Source organism: Leguminivora glycinivorella, chromosome 12 (assembly GCF_023078275.1).
Source record: "Leguminivora glycinivorella isolate SPB_JAAS2020 chromosome 12, LegGlyc_1.1, whole genome shotgun sequence".
Lineage (NCBI taxonomy): Eukaryota > Metazoa > Arthropoda > Insecta > Lepidoptera > Tortricidae > Leguminivora > Leguminivora glycinivorella.
This window is the reverse complement of record NC_062982.1, coordinates 20,625,793-20,647,926: the sequence shown is the minus strand read 5'-3', so window position 1 is coordinate 20,647,926 and position 22,134 is coordinate 20,625,793. Positions and strand designations below refer to the sequence as shown.

Below are 22,134 nucleotides of genomic sequence, written 5' to 3'. Positions count from 1 at the left end.
AAATACCCAGGTTACAAAAAAAGTGGGGTGGACAACTTTGAAAAAAAAAAATGGCCCATATTACACATTATTATATATCAGGACAAGTTTATTGAAATGGCTGTTTTCTTTTTCATTGTGTTTCTAATTTTTTTTTAATTTAGAACAAGATTGTTGATTAATTGAATTGTTGAAATTGTTGCAAAATTGTAACGGAAGTCGCTAATAGTTACTGTTTGTTTCTGATTTCATTTTTGCTCAGCTTAATTAAGCCCGTGAAACACGGAAGAGCAAATTAATTTTTTATAGTCATCTTCTTAATGTTTCTACAAGATGCTTTAACGAGGCCATCGGGGAAAAGATGGTGTACGGTAGTCACTATAAATAATAATTATTTCTCTTTGCTGGGTTTTCTTTACTCAATGTAATATCGAAGGCGACTGTGGGATATGGGTTAAATTGTGGCGTAGGCGAGAGGCTGGCAACCTGTCACTGCAATGGCACAATTTCGTTTTCTATCAACCCCTTATTTGCCAAGAGTGGCACTGAAACTTGAGTAGTTTCATGTGCTCTGCCTACCCCTTCATGGGATACAGGCGTGATTGTATGTATGTATGTATGTATGTATAGCTTACTAGCTTTTGCTCGCGGCTTCGCTCGGGTTAAAAAGAGACAAAAAGTAGCCTATGTCACTCTCCATCCCTTCAACTATCTCCACTTCAAATATCACGATAGTTCGTCGCTCCGTTATGCCGTGAAAGACGGAAAAACAAACAGATACACACACTTTCCCATTTATAATATTAATATGGATATTAAAAGTATTAAAACTCCAACTGTCAAAACTTTTTTTTACCTACCATTTTTTATGAAACAGTAAGCAACACTCTGCCCTCCGTATATACCAATTCCAAATAACAAAAGTTTATTTGACACTCCTACCTATATACCTTCCAACAGATATGCAGTCTCGTACTATTTTTTTTTGGAAACGTGAAAGTTTAAATCAATCCTTTTTTCTGCTCCTGTAATACAGTCACCGGCATAAATAAGTGATGATTTCTGTACCTTGTCGCTTTAAATTGTTTGACAATTTCGCATGACATTTCAAACAAGACGTTAATGTGACAAGGTATAGAAATCATCACATATTTATGCCGGTGACTGTACGAGACAATTTTCTATTTAAAACATAAATTCTAAATGACACAGTTTTTAATAACTTCACATCTCTCGACAGGCATGCAGTCCCGCTACCAAGTATCGGCGATGGAGCAAGTGACAGAGGTTGGCGCCAACGGTGCGGTGCTCCGCATAGAACCGGTGCGGGCGCAACGCGATGACGCCACGTACGAGTGCGTCGCGGAGAATGGCGTCGGTGACGCCGTGACCGCTGTGGCGACGCTCACGGTGTTTGAAGGTTAGTTCACTACTAGATTACATCTTGTCAGATGATTTGTACAGCATCTGTAGTTACGTCAGACAACGACTTTCGTAACTGAAAAACCCATTACAGGACCAGAAAATCCTTAAAATTGTTGGAAATGTACTATTCACGCAAAACATGTGGATATGAATCGGTCAGTCACACAGATAAGCGTGAAATAATTATGGAATCTTCTCAAATACGATATTTTTATTTTCAAATCAAGGGTTACTCCAAGTAAAATGATAATTCGTCGTTTAAAACTGCTAACTATTGTTAGATAGTTATATATTAGTATGTATTATTTCATCAACAAACGCATTTATCTTGGGAACACAGCGAGTCCGAACCGAAACGAAATCCCCTTTTAGTAAGGCGGCGGAATTGAAAAAAGTCGTCTAGTTTTGAAGTTGATGTGACTGGAGAGTATACTGCTGACAAGTGGTATCGTTGTGATCGGTAGACTTTACTGAGTACGAAATAATGACTTGTCACATTCTCAGACTGTGGGGGGGTTAACTATGACGTCACAAAGATCGCGGTCCCGGGTTTCAATTTTTTGCCAATTTGTCTAGAATCCCTTATCCAATTTTGAAAAATGAGGTGTCGATTGAAAGCGTATAACATGCTGATTAAGATTTATTATATGTGAAAAGTATAGTTTTGTTAGTTATTTTTTAATTAATAATAATGCAAAAAATACTTTTTTTTTACTCTCTTTTTTTATTTTTGTGACTCAAAAAGGCAATGAAAACGGCCACTTAGCTAAAAAATATGTAATATAAATCATTTAACTACATTATTAAGCTATCTGTTGCTTTTTAAATTTCTACGATCGGATAATAAATAAGCAAACTACAACCACATACCTGTAGGCGGGGAGTACCGCTTGACACGCGTTCCCATACATTCGGCGTCTACCAAATTACACCTCGCGCAAAATTCGTTTCAAGCAGATATACCTCTAATCTTATTCATTGTAACCTATCAATATTGGTATCATTTGAAAGTACAATTAAAGTACTTTAAGAAACAATGTCAATCATTTTCTTAAAATCAATAATCGCCAGTCTGCGGTGGTTACAAAGGAAAAAAGTGGGTATGCAATTTGACTGGTTTCCTAGGTTTGATACCCTAGACGAGTTTAAAAGGGGAGGTAAATGTGACATATGGGTTGTTCTCTGGCCTAAAAGCTATACAGAGGGTCAGGGAGAAAAAAACTAGGGTTTAAGTTTAGTTTTAAGTTATTTTTTCTTTTATTTGTTGATTTTATTGTGTTTAATTTTTTTGTAATTTTATCAAGGATACACGTTGGTTTCTTTTGCTGAAAATTCCCTTTTTTATGAGAAATGTTATGAATTTCATGGCATTTTCCGATAGAGACTAAAATTAACTTTCAAATAAGGCCACATAGTCATACTGATACATAGTCATACCCTTAATATTATATAAGTAAAAGTATGACTATGTGGCCTACTGATACATAGTCATACCCTTAATATTAATATAAGTAAAAGTATGACTATGTGGCCTTATTTGAAAGTTAATTTTAGTCTCTATCGGAAAAAGCCAAAAAATTCATAACATTTCTCATAAAAAGGCAACTTTTAGCAAAAGAAACCAACGTGTATCCTTGATAAAATTACAAAAAAATTAAACACAATAAAATCAACAAATAAAGGAAAAAATAACTTAAAACTAAACTTAAACCCTAGTTTTTTCTCCCCTGACCCTCTGTGTAGCTTTTAGGCCAGAGAAAAACCCATATGTCACCTTTACCTCCCCTTTTAAACTCGTCTAGGGTATCAAACCTAGGAAACCAGTCAAATTGCATACCCACTTTTTTCCTTTGTAACCACCACAGACTGGCGATTATTGATTAAAAAAAAATGATTGACATTGTTTTTTAAAGTACTTTAATTGTCCTTTCAAAATGATATCAATATTGATAGGTTACGATGAATAAGATTAGAGGTATATCTGCTTGAAACGAATTTTGCGCGAGGTGTAATTTGGTAGACGCCGAATGTATGGGAACGCGTGTCAAGCGGTACTCCCCGCCTACAGGTATGTGGTTGTAGTTTGCTCATTTATTATCCGATCGTAGAAATTCAAAAAGCAACAGATAGCTTAATAATGTAGTTAAATGATTTATATAACATATTTTTTAGCTAAGTGGCCGTTTTCATTGCCTTTTTGAGTCACAAAAATCAAAAAAGAGAGTAAAAAAAAAGTATTTTTTGCATTATTATTAATTAAAAAATAACTAACAAAACTATACTTTTCACATATAATAAATCTTAATCAGCATGTTATACACTTTCAATCGACACCTCATTTTTCAAAATTGGATAAAGGGTTCTAGACAAATTGGCAAAAAATTGAAACCCGGGACCGCGATCTTTGTGACGTCATAGTTAACCCCCCCACAGTCTGTGAATGCGACAAGTCATTATTTCGTACTCAGTAAAGTCTACCGATCACAACGATACCACTTGTCAGCAGTATACTCTCCAGTCACATCAACTTTTTCCGAGACCCTCTCGCCGCTCTACTATTTAGATATTTACGAACACATTTTCGACACACACATGAAAGCTTGAACAAGACATCAAACACCAAATACTTTCCCTAGACAGAAGACAATCGATAACACCGTTCGCGCCTCACTCCTCACGAGTGTCAATATGCACTTACGGGCATCAATATGCAATATGCGACGCTCAAAGTCGGCGCTTCATGTCTTCATATTGTTGACATTGGAGCGCTGAGGCATTGATATTCAGTCTTGGGTTTTGTTTAATCTTGGATTTTATGATGCAAGGACTTTTTGTCTTTTTTTTTACACACACGTAACCCATGTGATGACAGGCTATTTCTCAATCAATGGCAATCTTTTTATTCAATCGATCCTTAGTCCGTTTTCACGTTACCCGATCCGATATCGGATGTCGGAAGGATTTCAATGGAAAAAATCCAAAATGGCGGCTCAAGTGTACATATGGGATATCGGTCCGACATCTGGTATCGGATCGGATAATGTGAAAACGCACTTACAGTAAAAGGGATCAGTTTGCACCATGGAAAACACCACTTTGTGTAACTCCACAGTAAAGCATCCTTGCTCGATCCCGATGCAACTGAGTTGCTTTATCTTCACAAGTTCAATGTTAAAATATAAACCTTCTTTGAGCCCACGAAGGTCCAAAACGTAGTCCAGACATGACTATAAAGAACTTAAAGTAAAGGATTGCACGATAGAAGGTTTGTTCCCATTGCGGCTTAGCGCCACGACCCCGGTCTACGCAGATCACTTAATAGATGGAGCAGAAAAGACTGGTCCTCAACAAAATTTTGGCTATCAATAGTCATTATATTCTTTTTTTTAATATGCTTACACAAGCACTTTTAAATCGTCTACAATCCGATTCAATATTACCTAATTTCATGCGCATTTTTATAATAAGAGTCACTCCGTGATATCAAAAGGGGTGTAGATAAACTCATCGAAAATTTGTTAGAGAGGCCTAGGCAGAAAAGACTTCTCCCGGCAAGATTTCCCGTGGACTCTCATCATGTTGTGATCACTGTAGTAGAAGATGTTGCTCTAGTGTAGGACTCTTCAGTCATCGTAGACGTTGAAATCAGCCTCCAGATCTAACTCGACACTGCAACAATCATCAGCAATAGGTATCGTGATTAATGATTATGTAAAATTATTATGCTGAGCCCTATTTTAGCGACCAATATTTTTTGTTTGAATGTCTTCTGTTTTATTTGTACTTTGATGTGGCGTTAAATGGGTATATGTAATCTAATATTAATATATTAGATTACATATACCTAAAATAATATAATAGAAAATTTATATTGTCTATTATATTCTATTCTAACATCTTGCGACCGTTAGAATCCATTTTGAATTTTATGCCCAACTGTCTATAAAAGAGCATCAAATACCATAGACTCTTATATCTGCACCCTCAGTGTGGTAACTGCAGCACGATGTCTCCCAACTTAAGCTGTTCGACTTACCCAAAGAAATATGGAGTCTATCGGACCCAATCTCCCCCCATAAAATTGCCCCGCTGACACTATGATCCCTCAGAAAGTAACTCGCGGCCGAAGACAAGCCTTTCAATAAATAAGCATTAAACGCCCTAGGACGCGCTTCGGCCGATAATGAGTCTTCTAAATTGCGACTAACGACATCTAGGGAGGTGGGAATGGGAAATGGGAATGTTCCCCTGGTTACGTACAGACCGTCTGATGATATGTTGTTGCCGTTGCCTAGGGATGAATCACAAAGGGGAGAGGTGGACGATTTGTTAAGCTCAAGTTTGTAACTTTAGTTTCATTTTTAAGGGATATGTTTAGAGAGAATATTGAATTCTGCCGCTCAATTGACTTCATAAGTAAACATATTTAAACTGGTCGAACGCGAATAATGAATATTATTTTACCTTTTTAAAGTGTTGTTATACATAAATAAAGTCTAAGTACCTAATGCCTTTTTTTCTTAAACAGTCGTCGTTTTTGTTCTCACAAAATAATGTCAGATATTTCAGTATAAAAAATGATGTCAATTCAAACAAATACAACGATCCATGTTGTATCTAGATCTAATTTGTGACATTTATCTATCTATAACAGCCTTTAAAGCGCCCGTCTTCGGACATAGGCCTCCTCTCCATTCCTCCACGCTTGTCGGTCCATTGCCATCCGCATCCAGTTCTCGCCAGCTAGTTGGCAGATCTAAGGGGGGGCTTGCCACGACCGCAGGTGTTAACTGTTAGCGGGCTTCCACACCATAGTTCGTCTCGCCCAGCGACTATGGTTCATCCTGGCAATATGTTACATAATATTATCTTAAATCTTAACGTTGATCACATGCCAAATTTCATAGTTCAACTTTCAAGCAAAAGTCTTCACAATATTAGTTTCCCATTAACATAATAATATCATATATTCCCCATAATTCCCTGGAGTCTACATCACTATTAAATCAACACAGCGAAAATTTCCTTTGTAAATGAGAAGAGTTATTGCTCTCAACTCCCCGATTTAGGGCTCCACAGTCACATAATTGACGGGTAAATCGTGATAATTATGTCATATTTCAAGCCGGCGACGGTGGTGTATTTGCGGAACTACGGAGGTTTAGATCTTACACGGCGCTTGTTGAATAAGTCCCTTAGATTCTTCATTGTTATTCGTGTAATAAAAGACCCCTTTATACGTGTATTGGTAACGTTGAAATATTTTGATTGCTGAGAAGCAATTAAACATTTTTTTTTATTTGTGCTGTCAGCCAAAAAAGTGGTTTACTACTTTTCGATTTATGTGTTTAAAAAGAGAGTCTAAAAGTGGTAAATCACCTTTTTTTGGCTGACCGTACATAAACGATAGAGAATGCTTGCTAGCATTAAGCCCGCCATTTGTACTTATTTGTGCAATAAAACTAAAATAAATGAATAAATCATTTTTATATTATGTTTATATTGTACTGGAATATGATGTATTTTTTGCGACATTTCTATTTTATACAACGTGTTTCCGGTATCACTCAAAACCTCAGACACCCCAACTGATTTTTATCTTTTTAAACTCATCTAGAGTATTCATCTTTTAATCTGGTGGTTACTTTTTTTTAAATTGAATTTTTAATTTTCTGTACAGCTCTACTTGACTTTTAGCTCTATACTCAATAAAATAATTGGATATAGAGGTAAAGGAGTTCTGCCGCTTATCTTCAGTTGAGATATAGAGGCAGTACATATTGGTATTTTTGTCTTGTCACATCCTGGTGTGGTCATAATTGGACTAAAAGAGCCCAACTGTCTATCAATTCGCCGGACGATAACAGCCCGCCAATTATTCGGTGCTGTCACTGTGTGCTTTTATCTGACAGGCCGATCGCTCGTCAAACCAAAGACATCGTATAGTTGTAGAAAATAAAGTCTAAGAAAAAAACGTACCTCAGAACCATTAAGAAAAAAATATGGTCAACTAGATGGCGCTTCACCTTAGGTTGATTGTCGGCTAGTCGGCTGGCACTAATGTTAATATTTATCAGTTTCAAGACATTGTTGCGTCTAATGTGCAAGTGATCTACGCGGTGTTTAAGGAGATGGCTCGTAATTAAGGTAACTTAAATGAGTTATGAATATTCATATTGAGTAATGCGAATGTAATACATGAGCTTATTACAATAATCCAGGTAATGACTATAGCAAACAGTACGTTTAAGTCATTTCAACTTTACGAAAGAAAACCTTAATATAATACAATCAAGACAAAGGTAATTGTAATATTTTATTATACTAGGGAATACTCATCAATATCGATAGCCTGTTCAAATTTTGAAGCTATGCAAAAGTGGAATCTTGAGCGTTGCGAAGGTTAAGACGGTTGAACAAACTTTGGCGCCGATTTAACCACATTGTTTCCAAGCATAGCTATTACAGTCAATGCAAGTACTAAGTACGAGTAAAGTACTTTTTCGTATGAAATGTAATATAATAAACTTATGTAGGTACCGCAAATAAATACTTAGCATCTAAAAGTCGATGTAATGCAACACGAGAAAACTCTCATATTTGATACCAAATTATTTTGCCACTCTTATGTTTGTGTTAATTCTAAATACTAAAAATATCTACTATATTTTTAACCGACTTCAAAAAAGGAGGAGGTTCTCAATTCGACTGAATGTTTTTTTAGTATTTACTTTTATATACTTAATAATTTGCAACTTCCTCGTACTATTCAAAAGTACTAAGAAAATCAGCTCATAAGCATGTTATTCACGCATCAAATTATTCATAATTTATATTCGCAAACTTTACTTTGCACGTGTCATGTTAAATATGGTTATAATACTTAAATTCCTCGACATAAGAGGACTCGGTTGCTTCGCGTTTTCTGAGAGAGGAAACGAATATAACCCAGGAATAACGGTTAAATAACACATTTCCAAATAACTAAAACGGGACTTAGGGCCAGTTGCATCAACCACAGTTGTAGACACAACGTCACGCAGCAGAAGTTTATGGAAATTCCTATACAACACAATTTAGCGAACGATAAATTCGGTAACGGATGCTTTGCTACAAAACCGACCCTTAAGGCCGGTTACATCAGACCGTCTGTCACCGTTAAAGCGTTCGTTAAATGTTATTGTATGGGAAGTTCCATAGACGTCTGCTGCGTGACGATGATGTGTCTGTCAAATGTGGTTAATGTAACTGGCCCTTAATCGTGTAAATCGTTTATACTTTGCCCGACGTTTCAAACGTCACGTTATTCGTGACGAAAAAACCATAGGTACTTGACAGACACTGATTAAGTCCCGTTTTAGTATTTTAAACAACTTAAATTTTGATCACAAAAATAACCGGTCTCTCACTTTCCAAACTTTCTACATACCGTTACAGAAAAACGGTATTCTAAATGGCAGTGTCGGACTTAATATTATTACGCAAGTTCCGGCAGTTGCCTTAAACTTAAAGGAGAGTAAATAATACGAGCAGCCGTCGTATTTTTATTGCACTTTAATATTTCAAAGCTTTTGACGTAGGTTACTTGGTTTTATTTAAAGCTTTTCTTCCTAAGTAGCGCGGTATGAAATGAGAAACGTTTTTAGTTAATCTTATTTTCGGTGTGGGTTTAAGGATCGTTTTATCGAGATTACCATGATATGTATTAAGTGCAATGAAAGTTTGTGTTTGTTTTCGTATGAATTGGATTAAAAATAACACATAATATTAAAGTGGCAAATCAGCTTGAATAGTGACATGTGCCTATATTTAGGCGTTTTGGGTATTTAGGCGTTTTTTTTTACTTTTTATGATTGTAGGTATAGATACGTTTAAGGATTTATTTTGTATAATAAAGGTTATATAAATACACCTCAAATCATCTTATAATCAAATAAAGGCTGAAGCTATTTGGTGTTTCTGTAAAATTCTCGAAAGATTTTTTTTATTTGCTCACTATTTCTCTCTCTCTCTCTCTCTATTTCTATGTAACAAACAGAACTTTACTTTTTACTCGAGAAAATACGATCGAAAGAAATCCATCTAAATATAAAAGTGAGGGCGAATCGCTTAATATGACAACGCGTGATGTTTAAAAGTTGAGACCCAAGCATACGTAGATAAATATGAAAAATGGGTTTCCGGTCGAGCGGCGACCATGATGGCGGGTAGCGGTCCATGCCCCATATGTGATGCCGGGAAGGGGGATCAAGCGTTTCCGATCCTCCTTTACGATGCGGGTGCCCTGGTCAGGGCTACCGGAGAGCGCAGTGGTGATGCCCCATATGTGATGCCGGGAAGGGGGATCAAGCGTTTCCGATCCTCCTTTACGATGCGGGTGCCCTGGTCAGGGCTACCGGAGAGCGCAGTGGTGATGCCCCATATGTGATGCCGGGAAGGGGGATCAAGCGTTTCCGATCCTCCTTTACGATGCGGGTGCCCTGGTCAGGGCTACCGGAGAGCGCAGTGGTGATGCCCCATATGTGATGCCGGGAAGGGGGATCAAGCGTTTCCGATCCTCCTTTACGATGCGGGTGCCCTGGTCAGGGCTACCGGAGAGCGCAGTGGTGATGCCCCATATGTGATGCCGGGAAGGGGGATCAAGCGTTTCCGATCCTCCTTTACGATGCGGGTGCCCTGGTCAGGGCTACCGGAGAGCGCAGTGGTGATGCCCCATATGTGATGCCGGGAAGGGGGATCAAGCGTTTCCGATCCTGCTTTACGATGCGGGTGCCCTGGTCAGGGCTACCGGAGAGCGCAGTGGTGAAGTGAAACGTTCCGAACCCAGTGCGCTCTCACAACGGAAAAGAGGGTGAAATGCCGGAGTGGGTTTAGTGGGTAAGGCCGTTTCTCCCCTTCTCGTCAGGAGAAGGGAAAGCAACGGCGAGTCCCACACAGCGTGCGCAACAGCATTCCCACTCCGTGAAAAAAAAAAAAAAAAAAGGTAGCGGTTTCCGGGTGGCTGTCGGACGATTTGGTGTGACTCATTTGACAACGCATTTGTCAACAGATTTGGTTTGACTCATTTGATAACGCGTTTATCCGGTTTGGACCGTTAAATTATCATAGATTGTCTAACAGGCAATAGTATTTTATGCAACTGGCGTTTAAGTGAGGTGAAGCCGAAAATTGTTAATAAAGACGCCACAAGTATTTTTTGACTCAGTTAAACACCGTCGCATACAAATACTTTTTCTACGACCATGCACTTACTTTTTAATAGTTTTCTAGAACAACGTTTGTGAAATTCGCACTGTTTCCTGTATTTTTTTGACTTGTCGGCCTCCCCTCTGTTCCTGCACTCACCCTGTCGTTCGCACTCCCCCGCGCCGCCTCCAGCCCCCGGCCGGCGCCCCGCGCACCCACGCTATATCCATTAAAGGCTTCCTAACAATGCTTTAAGAGCTATATCGTATGCGTGGGTGCGCGGGGCGCCGGCCGGGGGCTGGCATCTTTTGTGTAGGATTTTAAAGATCTATGCACGACACTGTAAATTACGAATAACACTACGGGAGTAGAAAAATGTTTATTATAGTTTATAAACCGCGCAAGTTTTTTTTTGTATTACAGATCGGCTACAATGACTCTGTAATATGTAATTCAATTGCGTATCATGAAAAATGGCAAGTCGAAATGTTTCTAGCTACTTGCCTATAGGCAATTGTTTCGTTTCAAAAATAATAGGTTTAGTAGTCGTAGTTCCATGTTAATTACTACCTAAATTATAAACTTACAAAACACACTCCACCCTGAAAACAGGCATATACGTAGGCACCCTCATTAATATTACGCAGCAAACCCACAAGATACATGGAAATTGATTATTTACAAGAAGTTCGCAAGCTAGTTATCTTTATCCACCTGAAGCCGAGCTTGGCGAACAAGTTACCCGATACTTTTGCTTACCCTGGCAACTTTAGAGTTGCGGTCTGTGGGGTTTCCAACGGTCTACAGGCTGTTGAGTTTAGATAGGGGAATCGGAAACTATTAGAAATTAGAGAGAGAGAGAGAGAGAGAGAGAAACGAAACGCTCGTAGGTATCTATCTCTATTGCTCTTGCGTATTGGCGCGACAGAGCCAGACTACCTTTCGCGGCGTTTCGTTTTCGTTTCGCGTCGCAGAAATGCCATTCGACTATTGTTACCTCACAGTTACCGCCTGTCAAAAACGCGAACAGTCGACCTGTCGTATCTAACTCATACAAGCATGGTACGCGTTCACCTACACGAGCTTAGAATGTGTGCTAGAAACGCGCCTCTTTCATATATTTGATGGCCAGTGTCCGAGATGTGACACCAGTCTCACACGGACATACGACTCGACGTAACTTATTCTCTTTAATTTTTATCGCTATGAGATTTCATGGCATGGAATACAACCGGTATTAGACAAGCACAGGCATCGTATCGCGATGTGCCTCCATTATCAGTCGGATGGAGTCACGTCGGGAAACTTCTGATTGGTTATCTCTGATCCGATTACTGGAGAAGTTATAATGACAGTACCTATGCTAATGGCGTCTTAGACGTGAACTTTGGAAAATGATGAGGTGTGTTCGAGCGATTGCGAACACTTAAGGCCCGTGCCTGCGCCAATGACCTTCGATTTGAAACCAATGATATTATGGTACTAGAGGTAGTTTCTGAAGCCTACCATACATATTAACAAAATAGTATCTCATAGTTACTTCACAGCTGATTGTTTCTGTGATATCTGGGTGGCTAGCCGAATGGCACAATCGCTCACGAAACGCTCACGAAACGAAGCGCTAGTAGATATCTATCTCTATCGCGCTTGCGTATTGGCGCGACAGAGCCAGCGGCGTATCGCTTTCGTTTGGCGTCGGAGAAATGCCATTCGGCTACGGGGCCTGGTCTTAGAGTTGACCGATTTTAGACCAAAAAACTGGTTTTTTGGTCATAACTTTGTTTTAATTAGTTTAAAATTAAAATCTGTCTTGAATTTTTATGAAAGTGAAAGGAAAGTGTTTCTTAAATCAAATTAAAAAAAAAGTGTTTTTTTTAGACCATGTTTAAAAAATCATCAAAAATAAGCGTTTGGGGGTAGAAAGAGAAAAAAGTAGCCTAAGTCACTCTCCATCCCTTCAAGTATCTTCACGTAAAAAATCACGTCAATTCGTCGCTTCGTTTTGCCGTGAAAAACGGACAAACAAACAGACACACACACACTTTCCCATTTATATATGATATCATGAATACAGTCAAATACCATATTCAACCACCAAATCGAAACATATCGTATCGTGTGTTTTCGCGTTATCCGATCCGACATCGGATGTAGGACCGGTATCCTGTACATTACAGGCGCCATCTTGGATTTTTTCCATTGAAATCCTTCCGACATCCGATATCGGATCGGATAATGTGAAAACGGACTAACTCAGATCAATACAGTCTGTTCAACTACGAATACTACGATATTCATGCATGATTTACAATAATAGATATTAGTGGCAGTTTGGCTCGAGCCTTAATCCTAATAGACTGTAAACGTATGTCACGTATCGTAAACCTGATATTAAACCTTATTCGCGCAGTATAAGATGTAGATTGTGAAGTTTTGGGCTGTGTAGTAAGTAGGTCGAAGTTTGTTCGCTAAAAGCGTTCGACCGTCACATCTATGTTTAAAACTAATCTGCATGTTTCGTATCAGTGTACTGTCGCGTTCAGTTATATGTACCTGCATAGATCAGATTAGATTTCTTTATTTCATGATAAAAATGACACTATAAATTTGTTACATGTCAAAGTTATGTTTATCTTCCCAGAGTAGGTACATACGGTAGCGCTTTGCTTCTTCTTTTCTTATGCGCACTGCCAAGGAGTGGAATTCCTTGCCGGCGGATATATTTCCGAGCTCATACAGAGTGTAACAAAAATGGTGGTAATCCGTTTAAGGGCGTACTCAGTATCGTATTCTTATCAGGAAAAAGTAGAAGAAAATTTTTTTTTCGCTAAAAAAAATTTTCACTTTTGTATGAGCCGGGCCGCGCGAATCGGTCGAATCTCCATACAAAGATAAAAAAAATTTTTGCGAAAAAAATTTTTTATCCTACTTTTTCCTGATGAGAATACGATACTGAATACGCCCTTAAACGGATCACCACCATTTTTGTTACACCCTGTATAACCCGGCAACCTTTAAATCAAGAGTGAACAGGCATCTTCTGGGCGAGCTCACTTCATCGTAGGCCACGTCTTTGCCTTCGGCTAGTCTGTGGCCAAGAGTACCTAAGCCCATTTATAATAATAATAAAAAATACGCGAAGAAAATAATATGTCTGAACTCGCTCCTATGTTCCTACCTAATATCTGTGTCGTGTTCAAATATTTTCGTTTGAAGTAGAAGTGAATAGTTGTTTCTGAATATGACTTCGTTTACGGAGTCATTGACGACCGGCCTGGCTCAGTCGGTAGTAACCGTGCTGAGCCACGGTTCTGGGGTCGAATCCCGGTAAGGGCATTTATTTGTGTGATGAGCACAGATATTTGTTCCTGAGTCATGGAAGTCTCTATGTATATAAGTATGTATTTATCTATTTAAGTATGTATATCGTCGCTTAGCACCCATAGTACAAGCTTTGCCTAGTTTGGGGCTAAGTTGATCTGTGTAAGGTGTCTCCAATAGTTATTTATTTATCTAAGTTAAGTTTTTAAAACGTCCCGCTTGATGCTTGTTTAAAATCCCGTGCAAAATGATGATTACCAAAATGGTTTTTTTAATACCATGTCACCTGCAACTCCAGAGGTGTTAACTGCGCGTTGCCGATCCTTTAAGAACCAGTGTGCGTAGCCGAATGCACAAACGCTTACGAAACGCTCACGATAATATCTCTTCCTTAGCTATCTATCTCTATCGCTCTTGCGTATTGGCGCGACAGAGCCAACCTACATTTCTACGGCGTTTCGGTGGCGTTTCGCGTAGCAGAAATGGCATTCGGCTACGGAGCCTGTACACACCTTTTATGATGAAAACCGTTTGTATTTCGCTTACGTTACGTTGCGTTGTCAAATGTAATGAATAGATGCAGTTAATAAATAAACTGAAACGTAGGTACGGACCGCAAAAACCGTGAAAACTGCATTTCCGACGTACATGGGCGATTTCAATGATTCTGCGGGCAATAATGAGCTGGTTCAGTGATTCCGATCGTTACGCGGTTAATTTGTATTGTTCACTGTTGTCACTAGCAATGTAGCTTTTATTTTTACACATCCCATAGGTACATACATAACCACATAGGTACTCATATACTTATTCTAAAAAGTGGGTACATGAAACTGCTGCATACAAAAAAAATTGCGAACACTAAATTCTGTAACCACCATACAACTCGATTCTCTAGGGGTTCCCTAAAATTCTCCAGTATCTGTAGAAGTTCATACAAAACGGATCCCGAAAACCCCTCCGGATTTATCAACGAAAATTTTCACGCCACGCCACTGGTAACCACAGTACTCTTTATTATACTCTTTGTTATAATAAAGAGTACTGTAACAGACGGTTCGGTGCAATCGACCCTAAGCAAAGTACTTACTAAACTTAGGATCATAGTTCAGTCATAACGGTCTGTTTTTGCTACGTACAGTACGTACTATATATCCCTGTCACGAGCTGCTTCGAAATATCCGAAGAGAAGGTCATGATAGTGCTGTAGGCTTGGCCAGGCTTACAGAAGGGATGGCAGCGGACGAACTCGAACTGAGTCAACGGTGGCTCCCACGCCTTGAGAAGGCGACGGTCTTGGCGTCAGGTGGTAACCGGCCGTAAAACTTATAACCAATATTTTCTTCCTGTGCAATGATAAAGACAACAAAAGGGAAAACGATAATGGCTAGGGCGTCCCCCGCAAGCGACGTGAATGCGACAAATGCGAACATAAGATGCGAATATACTAGGGCGTCCCCCCGAAGCGACGTAAAAGACAAGGACAAAAGTTCGCCAAAAACCACCAAGAAGTGCACTCGTTTAAGGCTCGGGACATGGAATGTAGGTTCTATGACCGGACACAGTGCAGAATTGAGCCGAATACTTTATGACAGAGACATAAATATATGTTGCATTCAGGAAACCAAATGGCAGGGTTCAAAGTCCCGTGACATTGGACATGGATACCAGCTTATTTACCACGGAACCGTAGCAAAACGCAACGGAGTTGCAATAGCACTCGACAAAAACCTCAAACAAAGAATCATCAGTGTAGAACGGAAAAGCGTTCGCCTTATTGCAATAAAGTTAGCAATGGATAATCAGCCGGCCCTGAACATAATCTCGGCATATGCACCACAGACCGGATGTACATCTAAGGAAAAAGAGACCTTCTGGGAAGAGTTCGACGAGATTGTGCTTAATGTGCCAGTGGAAGAGACGGTTCATATCGGAGGTGACTTGAATGGGCATGTGGGAGCCAGAAACGATGCACACCTAGACGCACATGGAGGGTACGGATATGGAAAACAAAACCAAGAGGGAGTAGACATTCTGAACTTTGCTAGTAAATTTAACTATAAAATTATTAATACTTTATTTAAGAAAAAGGAGGAGCACCTTATCACTTATAAAAGCGGAAGAGCTGCAACACAAATCGATTACATGTTGGCCCCAAAATCAACGATAAAATGGTACCGTGATTGCAAAGTCATCCCAGGGGAAGCTTTAACAGCGCAGCACAGACTATTAGTAGCAGTCATGGAACTTCCGAAACCAGTCAAGACCCACGTAGACAAAACCGAGCGAATAAAGTGGAAGAATATACACAGCGCCAACGGAAAACATTTTATCGAATATATGAGAGCCTACCTAAAAAGAGATATCGATGACTTGGAAAAGCCGGTGCACAAAATGTGGACAGATTTTGAAGCATATTGCCAGGAAACGGCAAGAAAGTCCCTCGGGGTATCCAAAGGTGGCCTTGTTATGGCAAAAGACACTTCATGGTGGAATAGCGATATAAAAGAATTAGTCAAAGCTAAACGCGATGCGTTCAAACTTTGGCAAAAATCTGGGTTAGATGAAGACCGGGAGGCCTACAAAACGTTAAAAACCATAACAAAAAGTGCAGTCGCGCAAACAAGAGCAATGTCCAACCAAAAGTTCTATGAAAAACTAGAAAGTGCTCCTGATGAAACTACCATATTCAAAATTGCAAAACAACGCCACAAATCATCACTGGATATCAAATGTAATAAATACATCAAGAACGATCAAGGTATATTACTGACAGATAATGCATCAATAAACCGTAGATGGAAACAATATTATGAAACACTTCTCAACGAAGAGTATGCTAGTGAGCCCTTACCCCAACTACCACCTTGTGAGGGACCTATATGCTGTATATCACCAACAGAAATAAAACACGCATTGCGTCGAATGAAGTGCCACAAATCCGTTGGACCTGATAATGTTCCGGCTGACATCTGGAAGATATTGGGAGAGGATGCATTACCCTGGCTCACAGATCTCTTCAATAGAATATTAATTCAGAGACAAATACCACACTCTTGGCGTAGGAGCTATCTTTGCCCCATATACAAAAATAAAGGAGACGTCGCTAATTGTAACAACTACAGGGGTATAAAGTTAACATCGCATACCCTAAAGCTGTGGGAAAGAGTTATTGGAGCACGGTTAACAGCGATTGCTAAAACCACGGAAAACCAATTCGGCTTTACTGCAGGAAGATCCACCATAGAGGCTATACAGACTTTAAGAATACTTATGGACAAATATAAAATAAGGAGAGAAAATCTGTATATGGTGTTTATCGACCTCGAGAAGGCTTTCGATAGGGTACCAAGGAAGCTAGTATTTCAATCGCTGCGATCACAGAAAGTTCCCGAAGTTTACATTGACTTGATCCGAGACATGTACCAGGACGTCACCACCCAGATCCGTAGCACCGCTGGTACAACTCAGCCGTTTAAAGTAGAAGTAGGAGTACATCAGGGATCGGCTTTAAGCCCATTACTATTTAACCTGAGTATGGACTATATCACAAGAAGCATCCAAAAAGAAATCCCATGGAGCTTACTGTATGCAGACGATATAGTGCTCGTGGAGAACAACGCACCGGAACTCCAAAAAGTTCTGGACATATGGGTGGCTGAAATTGAAAAACATGGTCTAAGAGTAAGCCGCACTAAAACAGAATTTATGGAGTGCGACTTTGGTGGAACTGAGCAGGTTGGCTGTAATCTTATAGTAGACGGTAATAGCATCCCAAAAAAGTCACGTTTTAAATACCTCGGCTCTATGCTGACAGATGACGCAAAGATCGATGAAGATGTAGACCATCGAGTTAATACGGCCTGGCTTAAATGGAGAACGCTGTCCGGCATATTATGTGATACCCGAATGCCCATCACAACTAAAGGCAAAGTATATAAGGCAGCCGTCAGACCTGCTATGACTTATGGCTCTGAATGCTGGGCAACTTTGAAGAAGCACGAACAGAAGCTCCACACAGCGGAGATGAAAATGCTTCGCTGGGCGGGTGGCGTGACGCGCTTGGATAAAGTACGAAACGAATATGTACGAGGTTCCTTTAAAGTTGCTCCGATAGCAGAGAAGGTCAAGGAGGGACGACTAAGATGGTACGGACACGTCATGAGGCGAGACGATAGCTATTCCGTAAAAACTCTGCTGAACATTAATAGCACGCAGCAATCGAGAGGTAGAGGCAGACGACCTTCAACTTGGTGGTACACTGTCGAAAGGGACCTAAAAACCCACAATATCCCGCCGTTGACAACCCGGGACAGACCGGCCTGGCGCAAATGCACAAGAAGGCCCGACCCCAAATGAAGTTGGGATTAAGGGCAGGAAGAAGAAGAGTACGTACTATATATATGATGAGGTTTCAATTCCTTTTTTTTAGCCTAATAAAGGGTTCTTCATCCTATAGGTACTTAATACTTATAGATAGATATATGTTTTATATAAAGAGTTTAGCCTCGCTCGGCTCGCCCCAAGCCGCGTTTTATTGGCCGGCTATTGACACCGAAGACGGCTCAAAGGCGAACGAATCGAATGCAGTTTTCTACGTAACGGACTAGAAATTGCCCGTCTCGGGGCGTAGTCATGCTAAAAAGAGTTAGACCTAGCCCAAGGCATAAAATGTAGGACAAATAAAATCTAAGAAATAAGTTTTTTTTGCAAAAATGTAATTTTTGGCACGAGCTTTTATCGCTGACTGTACTTTTCTTTCAACAGTCATCTACTGCTCTCCGCCGAGACGTTTCTAAAAACCTATTACGATGGGGATCTGACGTTTCATAACAGAGTTCTTATGACCACCTTTCTGCTCCATCATCAGATCAGCTCCATGATACCATAATATTGAATTGTTACGTGATTTACATGTGTGTGCAAAATTTCAGCTCAATCGGAAACCGGGAAGTGGGTCAAACTTAGCTAAATGGTCTAAAAAACTCTTTTTTCGATTTTTATTTTATTTTAGTGATACATTAAATCGACATATGTGAGTGTGTTTAGTAAAACGTCCCACTTTGTCGGTTACCATTCAGGCGAGATTTACTTATATCTATATATGAATAAAGTGACTTTATTGCAATCGACAAAGTGGGACGTTTTCCCGTGCACACTCACATATGAGATACTATTCTGTTTAAAGACGATGGTGTTACTCGTAATTGAGATTAACCATGTTGTTGTGATGAGTGTTGGCTTTAGAAACTATCATAATATTGATCTAAACTTTCACGATTATTACACATAATTATTTTTAAAATCGGGACATAATCGCGTATGACTACATATTAAACTGACCTCCTCCTCAGAAGGTGTTGATGTCATTTCAAGCCAGTCTTCTCCGAGACCACGGGGACAACGCCGTCCCTGAAACGTTGGAGGTCAGTTCAATATGTAGTCATAAGCAATTAACCCCTCAAGCGCCTTGTTCCAGATCTGTCCCAGACAATTTAAACTATATTTAACAGATTGAAAGTTATTAATTCAGTAGCAAATTTTTGACAACGGCGTTCCACGGCGTTACGATTTTAAAAATAATTATATCATAATATTAATGGATTCAAATCGAAGGTCAATGGCGCAGGGAACGCCCTTAATCCCACAGTTACAGTTGATCTATAACCACCCCGTATATTATAGCAGGTGACTAACACCCTGTATAACTTGGACCTGTAAGATAAGACGGGTAGTCAAACATCGGTAAACGCCCGCGGCTTTGCGTGGGCGGGCAAGCGATAACCCTTGATTGACACTAACTTATTGAGGATCTATGGACTAATGTATCACACGTGTAATGTCTTTGTTTATATTATGGATTTATTTAGCTACGTTCTTATGTATCATTAGACTTATACTGACTGAATATACACCGTGGGCCTGAATAACCCATATAACAAAAAATATTATATCAGTTTTGTAATTTTTGGACAAAATATTTTTATTACTATTGTTTAATGTATTTTCACATGAAAAGTAAATGTCATTCATGGCACTCAGATTTTTTTTTACTAAAAACCTAATTTTTGACAGGTTTTAGTTCTCACTTTTTGACATCTATCAATGAGGATAATGAGACTATTCTCCATAATGGCATTACATACATACAACATACAACATACACACATACAACATATACACACCTACATACATACAATCACGCCTATATCCCATAAAGGGGTAGGCAGAACACATAAAACTATTAAAGCTTCAGTGCCACTATTCTCCATAATGGCATTAACGCCGTTAAAATTACCTTTTGTACTAAGTAACAATAAGTTTTTTTTTTTTTTCAATTGGCGATAACTCTGCAATTTCCAGAAAAGTTTTTATGACATTATATTATCTAAATGTGGTCTGGAATACACTGTTAAAATCTTTCGGGTTGTTCAGGCTCACGGTGTATACCGTGATTACCTTTTTGTTTTCTGTTGCGCTCCCGATATTTCGACGTTGTTACATCATAGTCACAGACTCACAGGTAACTAAAGAGTAGCTAACTAAGCTAAGGTTAGCTGGAAGAGATCCCTTAAAGGGATAAGCTCGCCTTTGTACATAACCGTTATAATTATTCTCTGTACTTGTAATTTGTTCTGTACAATAAAGTGTTTACTACTACTACTACTACTAAAGATGGCGGATAGATGCCAAGTGCCTGTAGATAGCTTGTGAAACGTTCATTTTATATCTGTAGATTAGGTATTCGTTGCTCAAGTAAGATACAATTCTTGAATTTATTTTTTGATTATTTTAGAACCTATTAAAATTAAAGTGACGATCAGATTGACAATTCCCTGAATATATACGTAGTTAGATCTTATTGATATCTGTTTGTCCCAAAGGTTAGCTGGTAGATAATGCCTTCTGGCATTAAGTTCGCCTTCTGTACGTTTTTTTACTGTGCAATAAAGTTTAAATAAATAAATAAATATCTGTGTAGCAAACACGTATTTAAATAACGATAATATTAATTACTTAACCTAAAATTGTACACAGTAAAGACATTTTTTTTAAATTCCTATATGATTTAATAATAAATTGTAATTTATGGTCGTAAAATACGTTATAACCATGCAATGCTTTAAGGAAAATATTATTCATAGTAAAACCTCCAAAATTTGCTTGACTTTTGCAATGGAACGCTAAGCTTTTAAAAACATCATGGCTCCTTTAAAAGCTCAATATATTCGCGTGTTAGTAATGTATCAATAGTCAAAAAGAAATTCGAAATAACATTTGCAGCGTGCAGTTCTCAGATGTTTATTTCCGACGTTTAAACGTTGGCTGTTGCGTCTGAGAGACGCCATTTTGGAAAATGGAATTCTTATGTTTACGTTTTAGTGAGACAGCTTTGGCACTCACTTGTCTCACTACTCACTTGAATCTTCTTAGGTACTTTCTTTTACTAGTTGAAACTTGCAACATTGTCAAATTAGTATTTTGAGCGCCTGATAAAATGTTAAAGGCAATAACTCGATTTGAGCTAAATGTTTATATCTATTATCAGGTGCTGCCTCGATTATTTTATGACGGGGTGGAAATCAGATATGTTTTACCCTATTAAAAGATTATGTTTAAGATAAAACTATATCCTTCACTCAATCTATCTCCACACAAAATCTCAAGTAAATTGATGCAGCGGTTTAAGCGTGAAGGGGCATAACAGACAGACAGACACATTTTAAACATTAGTGTGGAATGATATCCTGTAGAGTATCTGGCACTTTTATTTGAAATGAATGAAGCATCTTTTTAAATATATATTTTTTCAAGACTTCGGACAGATTATTAAGTGACACGATTATGAGTTACGTAAAATATAGATACAATTTTATCCATAACACGTCCTAATGTTTCTAAAAACTTGATATTCGTTGAATAAAATATGAAACGCTTTATATCAACTTTTTAGTAGTCTATTACTGCTAATGTATGTATGTACACTCTAGTTTCGAAAGGCCGTCATATCCAACTCGTCAATGTGACGTGACGTTACGTTGTTAAAACTTCAGCGTGTGTTCGCTTAAAGGGACACTACTGAAAACTTCTCACACTCGACGAAAAAAAAAGTATTTCGTACAGTAATAAGTTTAGAGAAGTTTATTCAATATTTCGTGAGAGTACCGGCGGAACGTGGCGAGATATGCTAAGAGGTGAGTTTTGTTGGAAACTTGGGGGATC

General features: G+C 38.9%; 1 protein-coding gene across 5 annotated transcripts in view; it reads left to right on the top strand.

The window, feature by feature from the left end:
• LOC125231646 (tyrosine-protein phosphatase Lar) overlaps positions 1 to 22,134 on the top strand; it is a 771,198-nt gene that overhangs the window by 617,251 nt on the left and 131,813 nt on the right. For all 5 annotated transcript variants that reach the window (XM_048137134.1, XM_048137132.1, XM_048137131.1 and 2 more), the window contains exon 7: positions 1,220 to 1,399. In XM_048137134.1, the coding sequence (XP_047993091.1) occupies positions 1,220 to 1,399 (180 nt within the window). The remainder of the gene's footprint in view (positions 1 to 1,219; positions 1,400 to 22,134) is intronic.